This window comes from Mastigoproctus giganteus, chromosome 5 (genome assembly GCF_048544385.1).
Source record: "Mastigoproctus giganteus isolate SK-2022 chromosome 5, ASM4854438v1, whole genome shotgun sequence".
NCBI lineage: Eukaryota > Metazoa > Arthropoda > Arachnida > Uropygi > Thelyphonidae > Mastigoproctus > Mastigoproctus giganteus.
The window spans coordinates 237641299-237651596 of NC_143579.1; the positions used below are offsets into that span (position 1 = coordinate 237641299).

General features: G+C 33.2%; 1 protein-coding gene across 1 annotated transcript in view; it reads left to right on the forward strand.

Annotated features, from left to right (window-relative positions):
• LOC150086309 (protein DENND6B) overlaps positions 1 to 9506 on the forward strand; it is a 116688-nt gene extending 107182 nt beyond the window's left edge. Inside the window, exons 18-20 of the mRNA XM_090373825.1 lie at positions 4723 to 4825; positions 6298 to 6372; positions 9268 to 9506. Of these exons, the coding sequence (XP_090229951.1) occupies positions 4723 to 4825; positions 6298 to 6372; positions 9268 to 9384 (295 nt within the window). The 3' untranslated portion in view covers positions 9385 to 9506. The remainder of the gene's footprint in view (positions 1 to 4722; positions 4826 to 6297; positions 6373 to 9267) is intronic.
• Positions 9507 to 10298: the final 792 nt, after the last annotated feature.

Here is a 10298-nt window from a genome sequence, read left to right on the forward strand (position 1 = left end):
CAGATTATAATCTGTATAATTAATCAATAAGATTAATTATAATTATTATTGATTAATTATACAGACCCACCATTGTGTATAAAGTGGAATAGCTACGCCTTGAAGTATTTATGTGAAAATAAATTTTAAAGCAAGTGAAGTGAATGATAGCCGTGAGTCTGTTTACACCATAAAGAATGAGTTTCTGCACATGTCTAAGATAGCAACCTGATGGGCTGCTATCTTAGAAAAAAGCTCCACAGGAAGAGTGTTCTGCACAATTAGCATTAGTAGAGGCATATGATGCAATAAAGCAAGCTTATACAGCATCAGCAAAAAAAAAAAAAAAAACTTCCCGTTTCACCCATCCATTTGCTTCAAAGGTTTGTACACTTCTTCCTTGAATTTATTTAAGCTAACAACTTCCGTGACTGATGGAAGTTTGTTCAGCAATCAACCAAACGCTGGCTGAAGGCAAATTTCCACACATCTATTCGACAACTGTTTTTCCTCACTTTCAGTTTATGCCCCCTTAGGTTTGTAATCTGAGCAAAAGAAAGAATCCCATCAGCATTGAGCTTGCTCAAACCATTCAAGGCCTTATACACCTCAATCAGATCACATCGCAGGTGCCTAGTCTCCAGACGCTGCAATTTGCAGAACTTACGACTTTCTTCATAAGAGCACCCCTTTGTTTTCCTCACCAGTCTTGTTGCCCTTCTCTGTGCTTGTTCTAGCAACTCTGCATCCTTCCTGAAATGAGACTTCCAGATCTGTACACAGTACTAAAGGTGTGGCCTGACCATTGCCTTATACAAGGGGATAATCACCTTCTTATTCCTGTATATCAGGAATAATACTGATATTCACCTCTTAGCAAAATTCCTGTATATCATTGACAAGACATGACCTGCTCTGGCAGCTTGTCTGCACTGCTCAGAAAATTTCATATCTGACTGCACAATTACACCCAGGTCTCTTTCATTTTCCACCACCCTGAGTGTAACACCACACAGTTGGTACATTTCTCTGACATTACTGCTACCCATATGCAGTATTTTGCATTTGTCAATGTTAAACTTCACTAAAAAAAGGCCTCTGTGGTCAGGGATCATCATCATCATCGGCCATTTTCAATCCACGGCAGGATGATGGCCTCTCCAGCAACTTTCCAGTTCCTTCTGTTTTGTGCAATGGCCATCCATTTACTACCCACAAACTCACGAATTTCATCTATCCATCTCCACCGTTGTCTTCCAGGTTTTATTCTAGCTCCTCTTGGATACCATTCTGTTATTTCTTAGTCTATCTGTCATCATGTCTTCGAGCTATGTGTCCTGCCCAAGACTATTTTAGTTTGCTATAATATTTGCTGTAATATTTGTGTTATATGTATTTATCCGAAGTCTAGTCATCACTCAGTACAGTGTTAGGTAATGGACAGTTCACTTGAACATTTTATAATAATTAATGCAACGCAATTACATTTTTGAAGTGAATAATGGCAGATAAGAATTAAAAAGCAACAAGGTCTGGACGTGGTACAAAGAGCTTACTAAGGTAAGAAAAAGACTGAATTTGAAAATTAAATTATACGTTTTGAAGCGAATCAATTCCGTTCAACACCAAGTGGATGTGTGCAATCATTTAGGACAGATGGCAGATTCAACTGTAAGAACAGTTATAAAAAATAAAGAATTAATTTTAGCAGTGGGAAAGACAGCTGTTCCACTGCAAGCAACTAAATTTGTTATGGCTAGGCCAACTATTATAATTGAAATGGAGAGACTTCTAAATAATTTTATTGAAGATAATATCCAATGCACAATTCTGTTAAGTTAAATATTATTAAATAAAAAGCAGTTAGCCTATATGATGATCTGAAGAAACCACCTTAAAAAAAAAAAAAAAAAAAAATTTGGAACCATTTAAAGTTAGTAAGGGCTGGTTCAATAGATTTAAAATTCAGGGAGAAGCCATAAATGCAGATCAAGAAGGAGCCAAAACTTTCAAAAAAGAACTTAAAATTATTGAAGAGGAGCATTATACTTCTCAACAAGTTTTTAACATAGATGAAACAGGACTTTATTGGAAATGAATGCCTAAAAGAAGTTTCATATTGAAAGAAGGAAAAAAGCATGCCAGGTTTCAAAGCGGCAAAGGATCGGTTGACTTTATTGTTGAGTGGTAATGCTGCGGGGAATTTAAAGTAAAACCCCTTTTAGTTTACTAGGAAGAGGACCAAATCACAACCCCAAAATTGACTAAAAATACGAAAACGCGATGGCCCAGGGCCATCAGATTAATAGATTCATGATTTTAATTGGTATTTTAAGTTTAATTTTGATGATGTGATGTAGTTACTTACCACATAATTATATACATATGTAAAGGAGAATATTTTATATGTACAGAATTTTAATATTAAATATTTTGATGTCTTTTCACTACCACTTATTATTTGTGAGACTCGGTGGTATAGACCGCAACTCACAAATACATATGTTACCTTACAGGAATATGGTGCTCACTTAGCATTCTGTTTTTCCGGAACAAATTATCAGCATTAAGCGGGGGTCATGCAGTCTTCCATGTGCAACAATATCAAAAGCTTTCCTGAAATCCAAGTGTATGATATTAAAATTATTTTTGCATCCAGCTCCTTTGTGACAACGTCATAGTATCCAATCAAATTTTTCAGACAAGACTTCCCCTTAACAAACCTATGCTGTCTGAATTATTACTGCATTCTTGTCTAGATGATCCTGCAATGCTTTAATCAGTTACTCCATTATTTTTCCTGGAACAGAAGTTAAACTAGCAGGTCTGTAATTACTCGTGGTACCCTTTAATCCCCCTTTGTGAGTTGGAGGTACATTTGCACATCTCTAGTCCGTGGGGGGTCCCTTGAGTCCAGTGATGCTCTCATAATTTGGCTGGCTGGGTTTGCTTACATCATTTAACTCCCTGTTAGAGTTCGATAAACATCTGGCCTTCCCCTCTGTGAATAACTCCTCATTTGTGGATGTAGATGCAAAATACTCATTTAATTTGACTGCTATCTGAGAATGATCATCTACAGTCAAATCATTGATATCAAGTGGACCAATCTGATTCATCCTCTTTCTTTTAGAATTTATATAAGTAAAGAAGTCTTTGCTATTTTTCTTTACCTCCTTTGCAAATATTTCTCATCTGCCTTTTTGTGCCAGTAAAATCAAAATCAAATCAATCAATTCACTTGCCTAACCTCCTTTGTGACTTGATTGCAGACTAGCTTAAGTCTATCTTAGGCTTCAGTGTCACCAGATAATTTATATGCATCCCATGCATTTTTCTTAGTTGGAACAAAAAGCCTAGTAGCTTCCAAGATTAATTCCTTGAATGCTTCCCATTTAGAATTTGCTATTGGTAACATCATCATCAGGTGGTCCCACTATATAGAATTTAAAAACAGTCTGAGATCACTGTAGTTACCTTTACGAGCGCAAAAACCCTTCCCTTTCCCCTTGATGGTAGTTACATCTTTAAATAAATCCTACATCAGTACACTATGATCACTGTCACCTAGTGGTTCCTTTATCTGCAAATTCTTAATGCATGAATAATCACCACTGATAATCAGATCAAGTGTATTACTCCCTCTGGTTGCCCCTCGAACGTGTTGCTGTAGAAAACAATCCTCCAATAAATCCATAAAAGTCTTGCTAGCGTGGGATCCTACAAGTTCCAGTCAATATCTGGAAAGTTAAGAGAGACTATTAAGTTTAAGAGACATAGAAAACTATCCAAAGGTGTCTTTCTCCTTGCTGACAATGTTCCTGCTCACAAGGGTGCTTTCACAGTGTACTCTGCACTTAAGTGTAGCTTTGGGGCGCTTCCGTAGCCAGGTGGGCAGGAGCAGCAGTGTGTAGCACATGCTTCTTGATCAGACCGGGGTTCGAGCCCGTGACCACCAAATACGGAGGATGCGGAAAGGTCAGAGAATGACCACCTCATATCCCCGGAGCAATATGGCCTTAGTTGCTAATGCTCCTAAAAACCAAATAACAACAACAACAACAACAACGTGTAGCTTTTACAGATCTGTAGCACCTAGTTTATTTTTCTGACATTTAGACTTCTTCCTCTTCCCTAAAGTGAAGAAACCATTATGAGGGCCATATATTTCAGACTTATTAGGAAGTAATTAATGGATTGGAAGCCTGGTTTTCTGCTCAAAGTGAGGAGTTCTATTCAAGGAGCCTGAAACCATAGATGAGAAAAATGTATAGCTCTAGAAGGTAGCTGCATAGAGAAGGATGAAATTGCCAGACAAGTTTCAAATCCCTAACTCAAATATTTTTAGGTGAGAGTCAATACTTGTTGACTGTCTCTCATAGTTATGTATTCATTATCTTTTCCTTTCTTTCTTTTCCTTTAATTTTGTCTTGGATTGAATCTAAAATATAAACAGTAGTACAATATTATTTAGTATTTTGAATGTGGCCTGTTGGTAGGAATAGTTGCAATAATTTCTACTTTTGGGAGTCACTAAGCCATTAAAATTGCAAAACCTCTTTGGAGTCAGTGGTTTTGCAATATTTGTTTAATTTTTCCAAAATCGTAATGTCTGATATGTGTGTGAAATCTTTTCTTTATTGCTTTACAAATTATTTATTTTTATATTAAATTTTTAGGTTGATTTATATATATATACTATAATTTACAAAAATTATATATATTGTGTAATTTCATTTTTAGGAGATTCTTTAGGTCAGCCAATTTTTCAGACTGGTACAATGCAAGGTACAAAGATTTAGCTCAGAAATTGCAGACCTTACATATAGAAGCCATATCTGATGCTGTGAGTATATTGATTTATTTTTGAAATAGTGAACACAGTGAAATGTTGGTATAAGTTTTTCTGTGAACAAAATATATTTTTATACTGAAATTTTGTTATAGTAAAACAATAAAAATATCAGAACAGTAGTCACATATTACAAAATATTACCATGACTTAGTGCTCACCTTCTTTAAAAAAAATCTGTAATTTTTTTGTGTTATTAAAAAATGGTGAAGATTTCACACTGTATTGGATGTATCCGAAAAGGAATTATAACATTATCATCACCATCCTTTGTACCTCTCCATCAGTAATTCAGATATAGTGTGTCCTCACTCACTTCCTGAACAACAATATATTCTGCCAATGTATTAATTGTGACACTCATGAAAGAACATTTAACATTTAAATAAATTTTGCATTGTTCACCGTATATAAATCAGTCATTTCCACTCTCACGTTCTTCTGTGTTTTGTAAAAACAGTTCCTAATAGTAGCTACATTTAACATTTCAGTAGCCTCAAAATATTGGCTAACATTCACCTCACTAGCTGTGACCTGTAGTGTTCCTTTGCAACATGGATTATTGCTGATACAGAGTCTGCAAAGTGGATGTGCAGTTAGACAGAAAGAACCTAACTTTAATGTGTTATTAATAATCCTTTGGTTAAAAGAGAAATTTCTTATATTCTGTCTGCAGCTATCCTTTAAATACATATCCTCTGGTTTATGCCACCCACCTGCAAAAGGGAAAAAATCCATATTATTTAATGTACTAAAGCGTTTCAAATCTTTATAACTTGAAGTTACCAAGCAAACATATGTATGCATCATAACTTATATATATATATATATATATATACGGTAACATGTATGTACATAACGTACATACATACATTCCCTTCCTATTAGTACTCACATGTGTCTGACTTCCTGAATCTCAGGCTTGATAAATATTAAACATGTTTATAAATATATATATATATTAGTGAATCAGATGAAGCTCATATTTTAATATGAGTTACTTGTAATATAAAACCATAAAGTAAGTTAATATAATATTTAATGAGTCAGCAAAGTTTAAAAAGTTTATTTGCTGACCCATACATCATGTTTCTCAAAATGCTTTCTGTAGGCAGCTGTACAGGCCTTGTGAGAAATAAAGCCACATCCTACATGTGAATGAGCTTCATTTTTTTATGGTGACTCTTGGTCTTCCTGGTATACAGTAGCCTACCCCTTCATTCCTAACAGGAAAATTTGGCGTTTTGATTGTATTTGCTATTAATCTTCTTAAGTGTTTATAACTTGCAACTATTGAAAAGGAAAAAAGATCCTTGGGTCTGACTTTGGATTTTATTGAATATCATTGGGTGAGAGGCTTGTTTTATTAAATGCATGTGTGTACTTATTCAAAAGTAACACTAATTTTTACATCTGCAATTATTTGTTAATTCTTGAATTTTTGTTAAGTCAGTTTTTATTTATAGAACCTAATAGAATGGATTCAAGACAAGCAAGAAGTTGAAGTTGTGGATTTAATTTTAAAGCTGAAGGAGAAATTAGTAAGTGTGCATTTAGCAGTTATTCAAATATTTTAAAATACTTAATAGTAATCAACTAATCACAAGGTTTAGGAACTTCCTTATGTGCTGTGGTATAATGACTAATGTATTAAGATAGGCTTAATTTTCAGCACTCACCTCATGAATGATCCGCTTGGATGTGATGTGATGTGATTATAGAAACACATGGTTAATGTGTAAGAATCTTATTTGTACATAATCATAACTATAAATGCGATTACAATTTAGAATTTCATTAAGGATTTAAAATCATTAAGATGGGAATAGTTCTGAATGGGTTAATATTAATAAACAAGCTAATAGTTGCGCACGAGCAACTTTTCGATTTACGTCCTCAGTTAGCACTGTATGAAGAGAAAATGCGAATGGTTTAATAAAAAGAAAAGTCGATTCGTGAAATGCAATTCAGTGCATATGGAAACTTTGTGTGTTAAATTCCAAATGGGGGAAAGGTTGATTGGGAGTTTTGTGTTTAGTACGTTAAATGACGTATGTTGCCGAAACCATTCAGTAACTAGTGCTTCATTTTGGAGAATTTTGTAATTAGACTCCAATTTAATTATTGTGATAGCTGAATCTATTAGTGGGTTATGATTGTAGGAATGGACATGTTGTAAACATCTCCATACAATCGTTTTCAACCACAGAATTATCCAGTTTAGAATATGGCTTTAATTTTGCTCTAAGTGATTGGGTTGTATCTCAATTATCAATAATTGAGATACAAACCAACTTGATAACCATCCAGCCAGAAATCGGATTATTCATAAAACTAATGCCATTTTCAACTCTCAATTAACTAACAAGTCTAATATTAGTCAACATCCAGTTGATATATCTACATTAATGAAGAATCCCAACATCATAATACAGAAAAGCAGATAAAAGGGGACACCATTGTAATAATTTATAAAAGCACATATATAGATAAAATTATGCATATTCTTTCAGATGCAACGACATATAGAATAATATAAGCAACAATGTTCTTCCTCACATTTTCGGTATTGTTAAATTGCATAAACAGGATTATCCTTTATGTTCCATTGTATCGTTCAAACATTCCACATATATGCAGATTTATCAACATTTCTTGTAAAAATTATCTCCCTCTTATGAGGTGTTCCAGGTTTTGGGTATATAACACTAAACAAGCACATAAACACATCACCTCCTTTATCACTTCAGATAGTGATATTCTTGCATTGCATCCTTTGATGTCATTTCCTTATACATGAACGTACATATAGAAGCTACAATACAAGCCTTAAAAGAATTATTAACTGCGGATGACACTTTGATAAAATGCACTAATCTGAGCATTAATAGTATTTTAGTACTTACATCATTCTTACTTAAAGCAAAGCAATTTCAGTTTCAAGACAAAGTTTATGAATAGATATATGGCCTCCCTATGGGTCTGGGTATATCAGCCCCATTGTCAGAGATTTATTTAGGTTCTATTGAACAGAAAGTACTTCAACCTTTTCCCTCTAACATCAAATTATATATGAGATATGTGGACAACATACTTTTAATACGTAATGAGAATTCCATCGATATACTACTCAACACACTTAACACAATACACGAACCACTTAAATTCATCCTTGAAATGGAAATAGATAAACAATTAATTTTTTGAACCTTATTATTTATTTATAAAGTTGGTACAGGGTTAAGTACCAAGATTTATAAGAAGAAAACACATATGAGTAAATTTCTATATTTATATTCACATCATCCTTTATACATTAAAGAAGCAGTTCTTTTTAACCAAATTCACAATTCCATTAAATATAGCTATACATAAAATCTATAGAACTAAAATTCCTTACAGAAAAATTCATAGCAGAAAATATTCATTACAGTTAATGAAACAGACCATTTCTAGAGTTGAAAACAGAATTAATAACTCACATCACAACAATCATCATAATAATGAACAAGGAACCCAAATTGTCCTCCCTTATCACAGACAATACGCAAAACAACTCTGACAGATTTTTACAAACACAAACATAACCATAATTTTTTCCTCATACAATAAATTAGGCTCCATTAATTCATATAGAACAACACACAAATACACCACACAGGATTACAATAATATATCTTTAATTCAATGCCAATGCTACGACAAAATTTGGTACTTCTAAAAATCTCTAATATGCACGCATATTACCATTTTAATAGTTTTAAATCTAACCTATCTAATACAGAGTTAACACAACATGTCCATTCCTACAATCATAACCCACTAATAGATTCAGCTATCATGATAATTAAATTGGAGGCTAATTACAAAATTCTCCAAAATGAAGCACTATTGGGTTTTGGCGACATATGTCATTTACGTACTAAACACAAAACTCGCAATCAACCTTTCCCCTATTTGGAATTTAACACACATAAAGTTTCCACATGTACTGAATTGCATTTCGGGAATCGACTTTACTTCTTATTAAATGTTTTCTCTTCACTCATTGCTAACTGAGGACGTAAATTGAAAGTTGCCGCTATTCGTGCGCAACTATTAGCTTGTTTATTAATATTAATCCATTCAGAACTATTCCCTCCTCGCACATATTTTAATGGTTTTAATTAAGATTACGGTATAGTTTAGGGCTAAAGCCTCAGGTTACATAAATAGTTTAACTAATGTACAAGTTAGTACATTTGCATCATTTGTGCAGGTATTCACAATATACTTAATGATGCCAATTCTTAACTACTTGTGTAGTTGGCTGTGTACGGAAATTATGCAAATGCACTAACTTGTACATTAGTTAAACTATTTACTTAACTCAAGTTAAAAGTTATGTGAATATTTTTGCAAATTCTGATAACTGATTTATTATTACTTTATTGCAGAATACTGCTGAAAGTGAAAGTTTACCAGTTTCACCAAGAACTGTTGAAAAGCTACAGTCACATATAAATGGTATTATGGGAACTCTACCTGAGGATTTGAGAAAAGTGCTAAAGTGATGTGCATATTTTTACTTATCTGCAAGAAGTTATATTATGGTTGTGAGATCTGCCAAAGCAATCAAGCAGAAGTTAGTTTCTGCTGAGGAAGAAGAAAATTTTATATAATGTGAGAAAAACTCCATCCTGAAATTTTTTGTAATACTCATCATTGGAAGAGAAAGAGAAAGTTGTTACTCTTCCAATAGTTTGTAATCATACGATATCACATGAATTATTATTATTTTTTCCCTGTCATCAAAGTTAACAGGCGGGCTTGTATATAATCATATCATTCGAACGACCTTCCACAATGACACTGGTATGTCACTCATCGTATTTAGTATTTAAGTATATTCTAAAAAAGAATTTGTATTTTTACACATCCATTAGTTTATCACAGAATAAGGTAAAGGTCTCTGCATTGAACTTTTTACTGAAAACCATGAGAATGGAGTTATTTTGCATTCAGAATAATTGAAAGTACCTTTAAGTGAAACTATTATTTTCTGTATAGTTTAACTATATAAAATTTTAGTTTGTAGTTTCTGAGGTTTCATTATACTACTTAAACCCACTGCTTTTAGTTTTATTATTTGTTTTATCTAGGAATGCTATGAAAATGGGTTTAACATTAAACCTGGCTTTTATTACTGTTGTGTTTACGAATTCAAGATCTGCATGTGATATTACTGTTAACAAATATAACCAACCAGTTGGTTTCCTGATCACTGCAGGTCTAGAAAGGATGAGAAGTCTAAAATTGTTTAATATATACTTCTCTTTCCGGTTTTATTTTTTTTCATTCATTGTTGTATGAATAATGTTTCTAATCTGATTGTTTGACTTTTATTCAGTCAGTTTATTATTATTACTATTTTGCTAGTTTTATTAGCCAAAGAATAACAGTCGATCTTTTCTATAAGTTATATTTA